This window comes from Suricata suricatta, chromosome 15, assembly GCF_006229205.1.
Source record: "Suricata suricatta isolate VVHF042 chromosome 15, meerkat_22Aug2017_6uvM2_HiC, whole genome shotgun sequence".
NCBI lineage: Eukaryota > Metazoa > Chordata > Mammalia > Carnivora > Herpestidae > Suricata > Suricata suricatta.
Window position 1 is genome coordinate 75,702,518 of NC_043714.1, and position 16,706 is coordinate 75,719,223.

General features: G+C 58.7%; 1 protein-coding gene across 22 annotated transcripts in view; it reads right to left on the reverse strand.

Moving 5' to 3' along the window:
• Positions 1–606: 606 nt before the first annotated feature.
• The window catches only part of PTK2 (protein tyrosine kinase 2), a 207,157-nt gene continuing 191,057 nt past the window's right edge, over positions 607–16,706 (reverse strand). For 9 of the 22 annotated variants that reach the window (XM_029923982.1, XM_029923979.1, XM_029923980.1 and 6 more), the window contains 7 exons: positions 13,436–13,498; positions 10,146–10,185; positions 9,746–9,852; positions 7,689–7,697; positions 6,414–6,569; positions 5,247–5,327; positions 607–1,795 (listed from right to left, as the gene is read on the reverse strand). In XM_029923982.1, the coding sequence (XP_029779842.1) occupies positions 1,583–1,795; positions 5,247–5,327; positions 6,414–6,569; positions 7,689–7,697; positions 9,746–9,852; positions 10,146–10,185; positions 13,436–13,498 (669 nt within the window). In that variant the 3' untranslated portion in view covers positions 607–1,582. The remainder of the gene's footprint in view (positions 1,796–5,246; positions 5,328–6,413; positions 6,570–7,688; positions 7,698–9,745; positions 9,853–10,145; positions 10,186–13,435; positions 13,499–16,706) is intronic. The other 13 variants (XM_029923983.1, XM_029923981.1, XM_029923974.1 and 10 more) reach the window with 3 other exon arrangements.

A 16,706-nucleotide genomic window follows, 5' to 3' on the forward strand; every position in this document is an offset into this window, starting at 1 on the left:
AGTGGCTCTCGCGGCGAACGGGCCCCCTGCCCCCAGGGACACTGGCCCGCCAGCGGGCCCCCTGAGACGTCTGTGGAGCATCCAGCTCAGGGTCACGGCTGCAAAGATGGGGAGGCAGGGCCTGAGAGGCCACAGGACACTGAGACTAAGGGGACTCGGGGTAACACCCCCTGGCCTTTTCCCCAGAGGACGTCGTGTCCTGCACCCAAAGGAGGAGTGGAGGGTGCAGCCGTGAGGACCTGCGTGTATCTGGGGAACCCCCCCCCCACCCTGTCTGCAGAGCCCGGTGCTGCAGCTTCCCCTGGGCCAGAGCCGGTCCCGGCGGCGTCCTCAAAGCCGCAAGGCCCGGGAGAACACCAAGGCCACAGAGGCAGCGGCTCCCGGACGAGCACGCTCCCATCTCGACCTCGCATGCGATAGGCAGAGACGGAATGAAAGGCCTGATCGTCTCGCCGTCCTCCTGCGGCAAAGTCCCGGACTTGTTTCCGAGACGGAAAGAAACGAGACCAGTAAACGTGGAGAACGCCCCTGCGTGTTACCCGACAAGTCCCCTGGAACACCTAAATGGCCTGCGGGAAGCAAAGAAAGGCTGTCACACCGGCGGCGTTACTGGTAACACCTGTTTAATAGGCCAAAGGAGCTGTACACTTCATCATATTCTTCCTGAGAATAATTTATGCCCCCGACAAGCTAAAGGGAGGGTACATTTCTCAAAAGGGTTTAACAGAAGGGATGGTGTAACTGGACATGAAAGGAAACCCGACTCTCCGCCTCACTCGCGCCTCCTGGGAAGACAGACACACGGGGGGTTAGTGAGCTCTGGCGGCTGCGGGATAGTCAACATGGCTTTCGTCTTTCTTTATAAATTATATAAAAATGGGAAACAGGGATGGTTCCAGAACGTCTTCTCGATGCAGTTTGGAGGTGCTCTGGCAGAAAGCATTTCTGCTTCGGAGAGGAATACCATTGCTACAAAGAACTGGCACATTATTCTGGTGAAAAAGACAAAGTTTTTAGTGTGGTTTACAGCTAGCCCCCAGCCGGCCGGCACGGGGCCGACAGGAAGGTAAAAGGCGGGAAAGACAAAGGGGTGGCTGCTTTTTTCTGAACGGACTCAAGTCTTCAAAATACAGCTCTGACATTCTTTGTCTTAGCGTGGGGTTAGCGCTTCGCAGCGGAAGGGCGTCCTCACAGCACAAAGTCCGGTCTGGCCGCCACCCCGCGGCCCGAAGAACACTCAGCCCCTCGGGTTTCCCGGAATTCTCCGCCTGGTCTCTGCCCACGCGGGACGGAGCTGGCTCAGGGCCCTCGAGGCCGGGCCCTGTCCGTTTCCATGGAAACACACCCCAATGGGACCGTCATCTGTTCCTGGCGATTCTTAAAAGCTTCTCATGGACGATTTTCATCCTCAGAAAAATGCCATAATTTGGATCCTGGACTTTTCCGAACACCATGATTAAAGAAAAACAAAACCAAAAAATGAACTCAAATCAAATGCAGTTAAACTTGTCCGAGAGAGGTTTCGAACCAGCCCTCAGTCACCACCGCGGGCGGGCCAGGGCTGGCGGCGTGCGGGGGCCCCTCAGCGCGGCCTCGCGTGGCCGAGCGCCCTCAGTCTGGCTTGGTCAATGACGTCGAGCAAGTTTTTGGCGTCCACGGCCAGGGCGTGGGCGGCGGTCAGCATCTGCTTCTTGTACTCCTGCTGCAGGCTGGTCATCACGTACTGCTGCGCCAGCTTCATCTTGGTGATGAGCTCGCCCAGGTCGGAGTTCAGCAGCTTCTGGGCCATCTCGATCTGGAAGCACAAGAGAGACGTCAGGACAGGCACGGCCGCGAACCGCTCAGTCTTCACGCACCTCCTTTCGGCGCCTCCAGGAGAAGACTCCTCCCCTTAGACAAATCTTCCTCCAGGCCGTGAGTCGAGGGATGGTCATGGTCAACGGGGTGTGTGCGCACAAGCCCAGGGCGGGCTGCTCCTTCCACAAAAGCCCCAGGGACCATGAATCTCAGTGACTCACTGGGCTTTTGCTTCTTAAAGGACTCACAGGCTCAGACAGAACCTCAGAGGCCACCGCCTGGCCCCTGCCCACCCCCTCACCCCCAATCGGAGCAACCGAGACAATGAGATGCACTGAGGTCACCCAGGTAGCTGGTGTCTGGCTCAAGACGGAAGCCTGGGTCTGGACTCGCAGTCTCGTGCTCCTCCTACAAGACTGGCCATGGCTCAGGACCTGCCTCTGCTGTGCTTGAGGATGTCCAGAGAGCCCCTGGTCCCACCGTGACCCGCCCAAACCGATGGCAGGACGGAGCGGGGTGGTGTGGCACAAGAGGCCGCCGGAGGAGGGTGGGGACACTTTGCTTGGTGTCTCACGTCCCTACTAGTCGGTTTATTCATCCAGTGACGATCTTCTGCTGGGTCCCTGACCGATCACCGCGCACCCCCGTACGGGGCACGTGGTGGTGTGGGTGCAGGAACGAAGCAGACACACCTGTGCGCACGGTCTGGTGTAGAGCAGCCTGCCCACAACAAGCTCCAATGCACCGGGATGAATCCAGAACAGAAGGACACAGTCTACTCCAAGAGGGTCAGGAGACCCCACAGAGGACACTGAGCGGAGAGGCAGGCCGCCCTCTCTGTGCAGGGCCTCACGAGCCGTGCCAGGTCAGCCCCAGCCCATGGGACGACGGGGAGGCCTAAGGGACTTTTCGGCAGGGGAATGCCATCATCGGGAGAGGAATTCTAGAAAGAGGGCCCTGGTGGCTGTGTCGGGGTGGGGGGTGGGCGCCCGGGGGAGCCGCAGGAGAAGGCAGCTCAGAGGCTGTTGTGGGAACTGAGCGGAGGGGGCAGTGGCAGGGAGGGGGGAGAGGCCCAGCCTGCGGTATAACCACGGCAGGGGAGCGGCTGCTTGTGTGGGGGGAAGGGGGTTCCCAGAGGCAGCGGTGGCCAGCGCGTGGTGGCCCCACCGACTGGAAGCAAAACCAGGAGTGGAATGTCCTGCTAAAGGTGGACGGCCAGCAGCTCAAGCAGAGGCCCCACTAAAAGCAGAGTCAGAGGCTTCAAATATTTGGACCTACGCAAGTGGGTCACCAAGGAGAAAGAGTGTTTTGTAAACCAGAGGTGTGGCACCTGCAGGGACGGCCACAAGGAGGGGCCAGAGCAGGATGCTGGCCGCAGCAAGCCGGGTGAGGAAGGCTCTGAAGCCTGCGGGGCCTCACGGAGCAGCCAGGATGATGGGGGGGGGCGGGGGATGGCCACCCGTGGCCCCAGGCAGTGAAGGGACGGGGACGGTCTGGCCCAGGAGGACGGGCTGCTCTCTCAGGAAGCACGAGAGCACGAGGGACCAAGGAGGGGGAAGCAAGATCAAATAAAACTCCCCTCCCTCTTTTAAAAAACAGTAATTAAAAACCACAGATACGACACAGCAAGCTGTGCAGGAGCGTCCGGGTAGATGGAGCGCTTATTGCAGGCTTTATCAGCTCAAGTAAGAATTTAGAAACGGCCCTGCCAGAATATTTATTTGTTAGGACATCATTTTCTTGCCTCTGGCATTTGGGACTTTCCACTTCTTGGCACCATTCTTGCTCGTTGTGGAAGAGACCAATTAAAGTCGCAACCAAGCCGATGAACGAGCCCTAGCTGGCTGGGAATGTGCGCACTGGACAAGCAGGCATTTTCCAAAGTGACTCCGGTGGTTTTGTGCAGCTGACGTGATGCCCTTACAACGGAAGCACAATACGGGCCATGCCAGTCCCAGACGGGCGTCACCTGGACAGCAGGGTCCTGAGACACAACGGCCCGAGAGGAACTCGAGCGCCATCTCATCAGGAGGAAACGTCAGTCTGTACAGACGCCCCTCAACACTAAGGTAACTGGCCTACAGTCTTCCGAGACGCTGACGGCCGAAAGCAGACTGAGGACCTACTGGAGGCGGAAGCAGACTAACAGACTGTCGGGCATCAAGCAGGACTCGGAACTCTGCTGGTCTTGGACTAGACGGCGAGGCTCCTGGGCGTGACCGTCCGTGAGGATGGTGCAGGGTGCCGGCCTCGGCTGTTGGAGCCCTACAGGGTCTGAGAACCGCCTCCCGACGGGAGGTATGGATGGAAACGCGCTGGTCAAATGGTTCACAGAAAGGAGACCGTGTGGTAGATGAACAGAGACCAATGACACAGATGTGGGACAAGGTTAAAAGGAAGGGAGACTAGGTGGAGAACATTCTGGGATTCTCTGTACTGTTCTTACCACTTTTAAGTCTGACATCCTTTGAAATAGAAACTAAGAAAACAAAGGAGAACAGAGCCCACCGGGGTGCAGGGCTAGAGACAGCGGGAGGGTCGGTGCGGGAGCTGGAGGGGTGGAGACACAAGAAGGGTGGGCAAGGCCAGGGCAGCCTCAGACTCGGGGGGACACGGCCTCGTGTGCATGTGGCCTGGGCAGTGTCTACCACTGGAAGCCGGGGAACATCTCTGGAGAAAGTAGGGGTGCACTCGGGAGGAAGTCGGGGGGCACCTCTGCAGGAGGCCGGGGGGCACCTCTGGAGGCTGGCACAGCTGGGAGCATTATTAAAACAATGCAGGCGTGTCTGCTCATTTGTTAGTTAACACATGATGCACGGTGGCCAAAAGTGGCAAAAATGAGGATTACTGCAGAGAGACCATGTTTTAGGTGAACTTTGAGTCCTTAAAAAATGTTTGAAACACATATTTTTACTCAAAAGGCATTTTCTGTTATTAGTACTATCCACAGAAAACCTGCATCATGTGCAAACTCTAATTGTTTCAGAATTTAAGGGAGGAGGGTGGGCTGCCTCTCCCGGCTCATTGCCAAGGTCCTCCAGCCCCTTCCTGAGCTGGCGCCGAAGGGCGTGGCCCTCCCCCAGCTCTGCCCCGTGCTCCCCGCCGCCCCTCCCCCAGCTCTGCCCCGTGCTCCCCGCCGCCCCTCCCCCAGCTCTGCCCCGTGCTCCCCGCCGCCCCTCCCCCAGCTCTGCCCCGTGCTCCCCGCCGCCCCTCCCCCAGCTCTGCCCTGTGCTCCCTGCCGTCCCCACAGCCGCCTGTCTTCTGGGCCCGGCTCGGTGGTGGGCAGAAGTGGAGTGGGGTCTCACCTACGCCAGCTGGTGGCACCCCACACCACCTCCACGGTAGGCCAGCCACAGCCCACAGACCTCTCCACCTCTCGGGCTGGAGGGTCACGGCCTCAGAGAGCGTCCCGCCCGCACGCCAGCGCAGGAAGGCCGCCCGCGTCCTACCTCTCGGTGAGTGCTGGCTGGCAGGCCTGGGAGGGTCTCGTCCACGGTGGCCAGTAACGTCCGCAGGGCCAGGCCAACCTCCTAGCAGACAAGCCCACACCCGAGTCAGAACACGCACAAAGGACTTGCACGCCCGCAGCGGCCCCGGTTCTCGGTTCTAGGCCTTGTTTCCGTTTTAGCGCTCTGTAAAAGTCCCTGTGTCTCTTCTCCTCAGCACTGAGCCCGGCCTGAGGTAGTAGGCACGTCGCTCAAAGACCCAGGTCTCTGAACTCTCAGAGCGTGGTCCCTGGAGGGACATCAGTCGGCCTTGAAGAGGAAGGACATTCTGACGCCCCGAGAAGGTGTGGGCGAGCCTGCAGGGCACGGTGCTCAGCGGCACAAGCCTGCCAGGGGAGGCCAGGCGCGGCAGGACCCCGCTGCTCCGAGGCCCCTGGAGTCCCGCCCTCACGGGGACACGGTCGGTCTCGCCAGGTGAGAAGAGTTTTGCAGATCGGCCATCTAACAATGTGGACGCACTTAACCTCGTGGGCGACTTAACGTGGCGGATGTGTGGGCTTTACCACAATTTTAAAGCCATGCATCCAAGTGCATGTTTCAGAGATCCAGGCTTAGGGCAAAGCTTCCCCGCCCTCCTTGAACTGCAAACCTCGAGCTTGAGGGTGCCCATGTGCCCTGCTCCGTGGGGACCTGGCGCCCCTGTTCAGAGCTCCCGGCACTCCTCCGGGACTGCGCCCCTGATCACAGCTCGGCAAGGTCGGGCTAGCAGCGGGGCATTTTCATTTCTGTCTGACCCTTATTAGAAAAGACCCACATGGCTCCCAAAGCCCCACCCTCAGCTGAAGAAAACAGCACAGGCGCAGCCCCCAGGTCCTCTCCACGACGGCCCCTCCCCCCGGGCAGCGTCTGAAGGACAGTCGAGCTCCCGTGGGCGTGCTGGTGCTCCCACGGCAGAGCCGCGTGGCCCGACGGTGCGCACAGCACTGGCCTGTGTGCTTTCCAACCTCACGCACAGGCTCGGACCGTCCGTGTGAGCAGCAGCGCCGCAGCACCCGCAGCCGGCCCTGACTCGGCGCGGTCATGCGCAGCTCCCGAAGCAGCAGGTCAGACTCTGAGGGTGCCCGCGCCTTCCTTGGGGGGCGGGGGAGAGGGCATGTGACTGCGGTTTACCTTCACCATGGGCACGTACTCCTCTGGCGGGGCTGGCTGGATCTTGCTGGACATCTCGATGACGGCCTTCACCAGGCCCGTCACGTTCTCATACACCCTGTCGTTGGATCGGTCCAGGTTGGCAGTGGGTGGGGGGCTGATTTCCTGCGGCTGAAGCTGCAACACAGAAGCCCCGTCACCTCGCCAGCCCCCACTAGGTGGCAGCACATCACAGCAGCTGGGCTGGAGGGGGGGCGGGGGAGGGGTGGATGGTCTTTAAAAGAGATCAAAGCGGATTTTTTTTGTCTGTGCGGCTATGGCTCAGTATGATGATGACAGCAAAGAAATCCATCCATGTGACAGGTGTCCGAGGTAATAATTTTTTATAACTTTGAGCTCAGTTAAAGGACAGGAAATGGAATCGAACAAATTACGCTAAAAGCCCCAGATTCTTCCAGAGACGTGATTCAAGTCCCCTCCAAAATCATTCACCGAGAGAAAGAATCTACTATCTGGCGTCTCTCTGAGGATTTCAGAGAGAGAGCTGGCCAAGCGTTCTACATCCGTGTGACTTCTGCGGTAAAAACCAGGGCTCAGCGTGGCGACCTCCACACCAGACGGAAGCGTGTGTTCCCCGTGCGACCGTAAGGGGCCGGCAGGTGCAGGTCTGTGAAGGGACGCCACGCGCTCGCCCTTCGCAGGTGCCGCCAGGAGCCCAGCCTCCCAGCGCTGCCCTTACGGGTGGCAGGTGGGGGGAGGGAGGCCTCAGCTCCTCCTGGGGCCGCCGTGGCGAGGGTGACCTGAAGGGGCTCATGTGCAGACGCCCACCCAGGGCCCAGGTACAGAGACACACGTATGTGACTCCAGATAGGCCGGGCACGGACAGCTGGCGAGCGCAGGCCTGGGGAGTCCCCAGCGGCACTTAACAGCTCCCACTGGGGAGAGCGGGCAGGCACGCACGGCCTGTACTTCAGGAGGCTACACTGCAGCAGGTAACAGGAGCCATTCGCCGCTGGGTCTGCTGCCAGCGCTCGGTCCCCACCTCCAGGGGCCACTCTGAGGCCTCGGGCTGACGGTCCGAGGAGCCTGGGGCCTGGGTGTTCGGAGTCTGGCGCGGGACAGAGCGGACAGTCACCGCAAGGATGTTGACGCCCCGCTTTCCGGCAAATAAAAAGGCTGTTTTTGTTGATAAGCCAAGCAAAAGCGCCCTCCCCAGGCTTCCTAATCTCTCCAGAGTCACATGCAGAGCGCTAGGTGTGAAGGAGGAGGACAGACACACAGACACGATGTGCTTACCCTCCACGGCTATTGTTGAACGGGAGGTGAGGAAAAGTTAGAGAAATTTATCAGAGAAAGGGAAAAAAGAGAAACAGTATTAGTAAAGGCAGTAGACAAAACCCCCACAAAAACACATGAGCAGAACCAGAGAAGCGAGTCCGAAGCCTGCCGGGGAGCCCCGGGGCCCGGCTGTCCATGCGCCGCGCACCGGCCGTCTTCACGGAGCGAGGGAGGAAAGCACGCAGAGCCCGGGGGGGGCGGGGGGGGGGCGATCTGGCAGCCGTGCGAGAAGCGAAGCCCTGGGGCCTCAGAAAGGAGGCACCGGGGTGTACTTGCCGTCACCGAGAACCGCCCGCCGGGCTTCTGGGCCTTCGGGAGAGACTGCCGACCTCGCTCCCCGAGCCCAGCCCCCGGCGCCCTCGGAACCGGGCTGTCGTTAACCTACTGCCAGAGTAAAGAGCCCTGGCGTGGGGCTGCGTTTAGAGACGCCAGAAGCTTATTTTACAAACAAAAACAGGCGCCTGGGTGGCTCAGTCGGTTAAGCATCCGACTCCTGATCTCCGCTCGGGCCATGATCTAGTGGTTTGTGACTTGGAGCCCCGCATCGGGCCCTGCGCTGACTGCTCAGAGCCTGGTTGGGACTCTCTCTGCCCCTCCCCACCTCAAGCTCTCACTCTCAATAAGTAAATTTTAAAGAGCAAAAATAAAACAAACCCTTCTTTTGAGCCAATTCTTAATGTTTAGGCTCCTTTATTTTAAACTTACAACTTCTATTCAATGCTTCTTCCTCTGTACCTTACACCGAGGCTATCCTATTGTAACTTAAAAGATCAAGCTAACTGGGGAGAGGTAGCTATCTCGCCCCCTCCTTAGAATCATCTGGAACAAGTGTACCCTTTGGTATAAAAGTTAGGCAGAATCTTAAATTTCCAGTATCTTCCCTGCATTAGAAAGGAGGTCATTCCTAACTGCACCACGTCAAAGATGACCCCCCACGTCCCTTATTTTGTGCATCGGGCCGCGTGCAGCCCTGTGGCGCAGGCCACCACGGGCCATGTCAGTGTGCGGCCCCGTGACACAGGCCACTGCGGGCGGTGTCAACACCAGGGCACAGCTTCTCCCACAGGAAGAACCGCCGCCGCTCTAGATGCCTGGAGGCTAAGGCCACGCCAGGCTAACCTATGCAGAGCTTCTGTTCTCCCGTATTGGCCCCTCGCCCAAGGTGGGTCCTAGAGGCAAGGTCTAGGTGAGTCCAGGGCCCACTCACAGCGACGTTCCCGAAGCTACAGCCCAGTGTGGACTGCCGTCTATTCCTACGCCCCATTTTCTGCAGACGCCCCGTTTTCTGCAGACCCCCGGGATAAAGCGCCACCCTGCACAGACACTGGCAGTTCCAACTACTCATGTGGGAGCGTAAAGGCTCAGAGAACCCAGAATAAAGACAAAGCCACCAAGGAGACAGCGATCTCCGGCTAGATGTTGTCTGGATGAACTACGCCTAGAGAGGAGCATCTCTGTGTGAAAACAGGACGCCTCTCTGAGGTTGGGTGGGTAGCTCCTGCCACACAGACGGATAAGCAAGACAATCCCTCATACTTATTATTAAAACAATCGTTGCTTAATACGCTGTAAGGAAGCACAGTTTCCGTGAGCCTCTCTACCTGCTTCGTAGATTAGACTTCCTGGTGTGGTGCTAGCAGGGTGGCGGGGAGGTCCCCCCACCTGCCCCCAAGCTGGGGAGGCCGTGACGCCAAGCCCCTGGGCCCTGCGGTAACCTGTGCTGCATCCTGGTTTAACTCATTTTTAACCAGAAACCATGGCAGCACTCGGTTCCAAAGACACGTTCTGCCCGATCAGAGGAAGACGGATCTGGGAAGCTGGGCTCTGGCTGAGGCCCTAGAATCTATCACATGAGAGAGAGGCAGAGAAGCCGGGCTCTCCTCAAGTCTGTTCCCGCCTCACAGGGCGCCTGGGGCCGCTCCGCCCACCCTGCCGTGGCCCGGCCCACCTGCCCGCAGGCCCCTCCTCAGCTGTGACTCGCAGGTCACGGGCCTGCGGGGCACTGAGACACCCACCTTGACGCCCTCGTTGTAGCTGTCCCCGGGGCTGCTGAGGCTGGCCAGGCTGCCCAGATGGCCGGGCGCTCCAGGCCGTGGCGGCTTCTTTGGCGGAGCTGCAGGATCTGGGAGAAGGCAGATGTCACCGTGAGTGGTGTGCAGTGACAGGCACACAGACCGACCCCGACACGGGCTCGTGTCCCTACGACACACGCTACTCCTGGGGGGCGCCCCACGGGGCAGTTCTGTTCCCGAATGGTCTAGTCGGGGGCTGGCTGCGGTAAACGCCACACTCGCTCTGGTCCACAGAGGAAGGTCAGAATCAGGAGATGCTACAAAGCTAAGACACGATACACACTGAAAACCCAGTCCCCTCACGTTGTAAAGACTTCCGGACACGTGTCATGGCCTCACTTACCTGGTTTGCCCACAGGCTGATAGATGTGCTGGCTTCCAGTCTGTGGGAAGAGAAAGGCTCAGTCACAGCACCTGCGGGCACCACGGGGCGATGGCCCTCCCGCCTCTCTGTCCCCTTGAACACCGGTGCCATGTGCTGGGCTCCAAGACCAGCAAGATGGCGGGGGGGGGGGGGCGCACTGCCTTCAAGGCCTAGTTGGGGCAGGGGTGAGGAGCAAGCAAAGCTGCCAGCAGGGTGTGGGATCTATGGGAACGTGGACAGGAGAGGTCACGGCCAACGTAAAATTTCAAGAAAAATCACGTCCCTGGACGCCTCTGGTCCACCTTTCAGGAGTGTAGCCCCAGGCCCTCCCCGCTGTCAGGCCCCTTGCTCAGGAAGCCCTCTTCCACCCTCCTGGATGTCTGTCCTCCTCGCAAGCAGGGGTGTGGTCGGGAACAGTGACAGTGGGAGGACGCTGTGGTGCAGGGGTGTCTGGGGGCTCTGTGAGTCCCTGCTGGCACCGCCACCATCACCGTCACCCAGGCCTGCTGCCGCAGAGCTGTTGGGTCCCGACCAGGCTCCGGGCCCAGCTGAGGAACCACAGCACAACCAGAACGTCCACCCCGGTGACACGATCCAAGGCCAGGCGAGCTGTGCGCTGTCATGCCTGCAGTCCCCCAGACACAACCTACCCCAGGATGAATGGAAACAGTCTTTTTATGCCTACATTCTACTTCTGGATAGAGAGACTGACCTTGCTTAATTTAAAATAGGAAACTAGTTGACAAACACATATTTTCAGGTGCTTCACTTTCTACCGTGAGGCGTCTGCCTCTTTCAGATACAAAGACTACAGAATGGCGCCCCCAAGCACCAGGCTCCCCTCCCAGAACCACACCCCCTCCCACCCCATCTAAGGCTCACAAAACCCTCGCCGCTGTATGGTGTGAGGGATGAGGGCTCCTTACCAACTTACGTCAGTGAAGCACTTTACAGTTAACCCACGTAAGTGTTTATTTAGCTTGAGAGACAGAGCACGTATAAGCAGGGGAGGTGCAGAGAGAGCGAGCGTGAGTGAGAGCGTGTTAGGCAGGCGCCTTCTGTCAGAGCAGAGCCTGATGCAGGGGCCCACACTCACGAACCGTGAGATCGTGCCCTGCGCTGAGGCCCAACCGGATGTGCCCCTGACCTACCGGTTACTTGACAGTTACCGAACTGTTCCAGGCACAAAACAAGGGCCCCCACCCCCTGGAAGCAGGTGGTGTAACTGTAACCAGGGAGCAAGGCAGCAGCAGGGGTAACGACAGCACATTGCCGAGCCCGCTAAGGGAGAAGTGGGGGGGGGGGGGAGTGGCAAGGACACTGCAGGTTTCGGTGGGAGGACCAGGCCGTTTGAGAACGTGACCTTTGAGCACAGACTTGGGGTGGCAGAAGCCACGAGGATAGCTGGGAGGGGAGCAGTCTGGAGACCGGGGACGCCTCACAGGGCCGAACAGCGTGGGAGGAACCAGGCAGCCAAGGGAGCCGGAGGCTGAGTGAGGGCAGAAAAATGCGGGAAACGTGGCCAAAATTCTAGAAGTGGCCAGTCTGTGAGCTGTGTGGTGGTGTTCATTGATTCAGGCAGTAAAATACACACATTTAAAAAAATTTCTAAACACAGAGGTTTCTGGTCAACACTCAGGTAACAAGGAATTCCAATTAACTGGAAATTTCTATCCTTAGGACCCTGTGGATGAATTCACAACTACACGTACAACGCACCGCGCCAGGCAAGCCCACAGGCTGGCTCCGGGAGGGGAGGCGCAGACAAGTCCCCGCTTCAGAAGTCCTGCGCACGAGCGGGCGCCGGCACCGGGCCCCGGGGGAGCCATTCAGCGGGCGGGGCTTTGAGTCTCCAGTTTGCGAATACAGGCCAGTAACGGTTACCCAACACGGGGCCACCACAAAATGGCCATGCTGTCCGTCAGCCTGTGTGTTATCTTGAAAATCCAAACGGTTTCTGCCTTCCATGGAAACTGACAGGGTCAGTCTCCGCTGGCCTCCCCTCGGTGCCCGCTCCCGGGCTCCCTCCTCCCTGCGACCTCCGGCCTGGAGTCGAGCCCCTCCCCCGGGAGCCACGGCGCGTTTCCGGAAGCGCTCCGAGAGGCGGGCCACACCAGACTGTGACCTCCAGCGGAGGACTGACTGGAAAGGGAACACCACTGTGGTCGTGGGGTGCTCGCGGCCCCCGGGGCAAGCACCCCTGAAGGGCGCCATCACGTTGACAAGTGCGCGGCCCGGCACCGGGACAGGTGACCGTGGGCAAGTTTCCCACGAGGCTCGGTTTACCCGTGTGGAGCGTGAGGCACAGCCGTCTCCTGGGCACCGGGCACTCCCGCCATCACCCGGCCCGGGCCCGGCCAGTGCCGCGGGAGCGCTTCCGGGCCTGCCGTGCGCCGTCTGTTTCGCAGGGTGTTTCCGAGGCCCTCCTCTGTCCAGGTCACCCCTTATGTGCTCTGTCCCCGCACCGTCTGGGGCCTGCTAGCTGCCGTGGGAACACACAATTTCCCTTTCCTAACAAAATGTCCTCTTAGTGGTGTTCTAAATAGCCATTTCCTCGAGAGGGGTTTAGGGGTGTGCTGATTCCCAGCCTTACCAACTTCGCCCAGACTGCCTGTCACATGTTAGCCACACAGAAGACCTGCTCGCAGACATGTTCACTGGTGACGGGACTCCGTGCCCGTGAACCCGCAGAGCCCACGATGCCGGCACATCCTGACGGGAAACGCCAGTCTTCCCATGCAGGGGACCGGGCACATCTTGTTAGGGGCCAAGGGTCAGGGGCAGCGGGGTCTCAAGGTGTAGATTAGAGAGAGCTGCTGGAAGGGCCTTCCCCAGCACGCGGGCTGGAGCTGGAGCCTCACGTGCGCACGCGCGGCTGGAAGTCCATCCAGAAGCCTGACCAGGGCAACAGCTCTGTTACCCGGCAGGCACGGGTTTCTCCTTCGCCCTGGGAACTTCTCTAACTGTTTAAAGAAGTCTGCTTTTATTTTGCTCAGACACCTGCCGACGGAGATAGAGCCATTACACTGTTCTCCCTTGGAAAACTTCTAGCAGGCTTCAAATACATTTGGTGTAATCATAAACTAGCTCCTTAAAGAGAATTAGGCATTTCCCCTCAAAACACACAGAAGGAAAAACAAATGTTGCTGTGGAAACTTAGAACCATGCATGAAGCGTGCAAAGCTTTAGCAACAGCTTCCGCGCATCGACAGCATGCAGGCGTGTCTGCTGAGCGTCTTCCTGGTGAAGACGCAGTGGCGGCTGCTTACCGGGCCCTGGAGACTCCCGTCCTCCCTGTCGATGCTGCCTCGAGAGAGCCGCACATCAGGCTTCTGGGCAAAGGACACAAAACCGGACAGTTTCACTCTTGCTTTGCAAATCACAGATTCTGTATCAAATCACCGAGGGATTCCGTATTAAATCACGGACGGATTCTGCATTAAGCCCCTTCCTCTGATGACACAGTAGTCCTCTGAATGAGAAGAATTGAAAGTTCCCCAGTTTCAGAAAATTCTCAAACCCAGCGATGAGAAACGCAGGTCCGCTGCCCGGCAAGCCCGTCCCCAGGCGCGCAGCAAATGGGAGCGCGCGGCGGCCCCGCAGCACACTCTGGCTGGCAGCACAGCCTCCCTGGCGGCAGAGAGCACCCCAGCCCAGGGTGTAAGAGAGCAGGAACCCCTCCTGCGTCCTGGCAGAGCAACGCAGGCAGAGCAGGGCTTCTGTGTGCTCGGCAGCATCTCAAAGCAGCGCACAGTCGTCACACGTCACCCCCCCTTCCCCTGCCCAGTGCATCCACGATTCAGAGACCAACTGGGTCACTCTGGGTTTAGCATAGTCTCCCGAATCCCCTATAAATAAGGTAGGTGGCGTGCCATCACGGCAGAGCTCGGCAGGTCTGCACCTCAAGAGGACCAGTCTGTGCAGTGGCCTCCCCCCTGCCTCCCTCTGTCCGTGTACCCTGGCCACATACCCCTTCTCCGGTCATCTCCCCGGCCTCCCCCCTGCCTCCCTCTGTCCGTGCACGCTGGCCACACACCCCTTCTCGGGCCATCTCCCCCAGCCTCTCCCGACTGGACCACTCGGTTCTTGAGTCTCCAGACGCCCTCTATCCGGCAGGGATTGTGCAGGAATCATGTCCCTCCTTCGACAGGGAACGTCTCAGTATTTCAGCTGTGTCTGTGCGCCCCGCACCTCAAGGACCCGGCACTGGGGACACACAAGCCATACACACTTGTGGGGCATGGGCTGAGGAAGAAGCAGCTGTCTCTGTATGCTTACAAAACTGGCCTGCGCCATGTGACTTCGTGGCCTCTGTGTAACACCGTACGGTGGCACCTGGTAAGATGCAGGTGCGAAGGCTGTGCGGCACCCCAGCACGAAGGCGCCCGCAGACGTGCGCCAGGGAGGCGCGGGGCTCTGGCGTTCAGATCGGCCTCTGAGCCTTTTGAACTGTGACCCGGGCCTCAATTTCTTCAGCTCCAAAACAGGGGAGCAATAGTACCCACTGCCCGGGCGTGATGGGAGGATTCAGTGAATTAATATTGGCAAAGTACTGGCCAAATAATCGTGGGGCAATTTTCAAAATTTCAAACGTACAAACAGGTGTTGATGAGCACCTCTGTACACGAATATCTGACGAAATCCCTGATTATTTCCTGGGCAGATTTCCAAGAATGGAATCACTGAGTCAGAAGGTCTAAACGTCTGAACAGTCCTGTGTACCAGCTGCCCAGGTGCTGGCCGGCCGGATGTCCCTCGCCTGAGGGCTCTCCCTGTGCCCCACCCCCACTGCCTGCCACTTACAACTGAGCCAACTCCAGCCCCAAAGTACTGTATACACCTGCCCTCCTTTCCTCAACATCGGAAATCCGGCTTCTTCTCACTGGACGCCAGGCTCCGAGGACAGAGGCCATGGCTGTCTGCTTCCCCAGGGTCTCCGGGTCTGGGTAGAAAGCAGGACTCGCTGGGAGGATGAAGCAGCCACACACCTGTCCTGCGCCGGTGTCCACACCCCTTGGGCAGAGCATTTAGCCTCCTCACAGCTGCTCCTCGGCTGGAAAAGGGGTAGACTAGTGCTGGAAGAGTAATGGGCACTCAGGAAATCTCTGCCGAAGGAACGCTCTGCTAAAAATGCAAGGCAGAAAGAAGACCGAACAGAGGAGGAACCTGGAGCCGAGAAGGAGAATCACCTCAGAGACACTGCGTGTGTCCCAGAGCGCCGCCACAAAGCAAAAATCATGATAAAGTGGGTCGAACGAAGTGTTGGTTTTCCGGTGGCTATCCAAGTTACGTTTATACTACACCAGAATGCAGGCAGTAAGTAGCATTATGTCTAAAGCACTTGAGTTAAAAGATATTCTATTGCTGGGACACCTGTTAAGTGCTGACTCAGCTCAGGTCATGATCTCACGGTTTGTGGGTTCGAGCCCCGTGTCGGGCTCTGCACTGACACTGCAGAGCCTGCTTGGGATCCTCTGTGCCCCTCCCCCAGTCGCTCTCTACCTCAAAGATAAACATCAAAAAAATACTTCATTGCTAAAACATGCGAACCACATCAACTGACCCATCCTGTCACGAGCGAGGTCTCCCGAGCAGGTGGTGCTATTTGACAGCATTTTACCCACAAAACTCCCTTCCCCACCAGGGACCTTCCACTAAACCCTGCTGCCGCCTTACCAACTAGGGTTCTGGAACATTCTAAACGCTCTGCCGTCCTTCCAACAGTCTCGCACCCCCGCCAGGAGGAGTTTGTCTCCAGAGCACGTGCTCTGCTCCTCCCCACGCGCCTCCTCCTCACCCTCAGCTTCATCCTGAGAGGACAGCGGTTCAGGCCTGTCTTCAGGCTCCACTTGGGACTCGGGCTCTCCCGACCCCCCACACCCGCAGGGCCGTCCTCTGCTGTGTCCTGAGCCCCTCCGAGACCTCCGCGAGGTCGGATCTGCTTCGTCCAAACTGCTGTTAGTGTTACAGTCCAACCTCTTCCCATGAATCAGCCGTTCTTCCTGGCGTCCAGAACAGCGAGTCCTTCCCGAAGGTCTTCAGCTTCACCGGGATCCGTCCGAGGACTCCCTGTCTATGGAAGCTGTATCCTTTCTTTCTTTCTTTTTTAAATTAAATGGTTTAAAAAAAAAAAAACAGTCATTTGTTTTTTCGGAGAGCACAAGCAGGGGAGGGGCTGAGAGAGGGGGACAGAGGATCTGAAGCGGGCTCTACGCTGATAGATGTGGGGAGCCAATGTGGGGCTCGAACTCACGAACCACAACTTAATCTCGCCACAGGCCTCCATCAGAGCACTTGGGTCCCAAGTGCAAGGCTGATGAGCAGTAAATTGAAAGGAATCTTTTTCTGAGTAGCAGGTCCCATAGTAAGCTTGAACTATTCCGTGAACCATATTGTAAGCAGTCAGCCAGGCTCTGCAGGTGCGCGGCTGGAGCCCACGCAGCGGGGCCCCAGCACCAGGTCTCGGGGCCCCCAGACTTGCAGCATGGCCAGTGAGCACCGGCCCCCCCCACCGAAAGTCACCGGCTGCGTGAGCCCCTA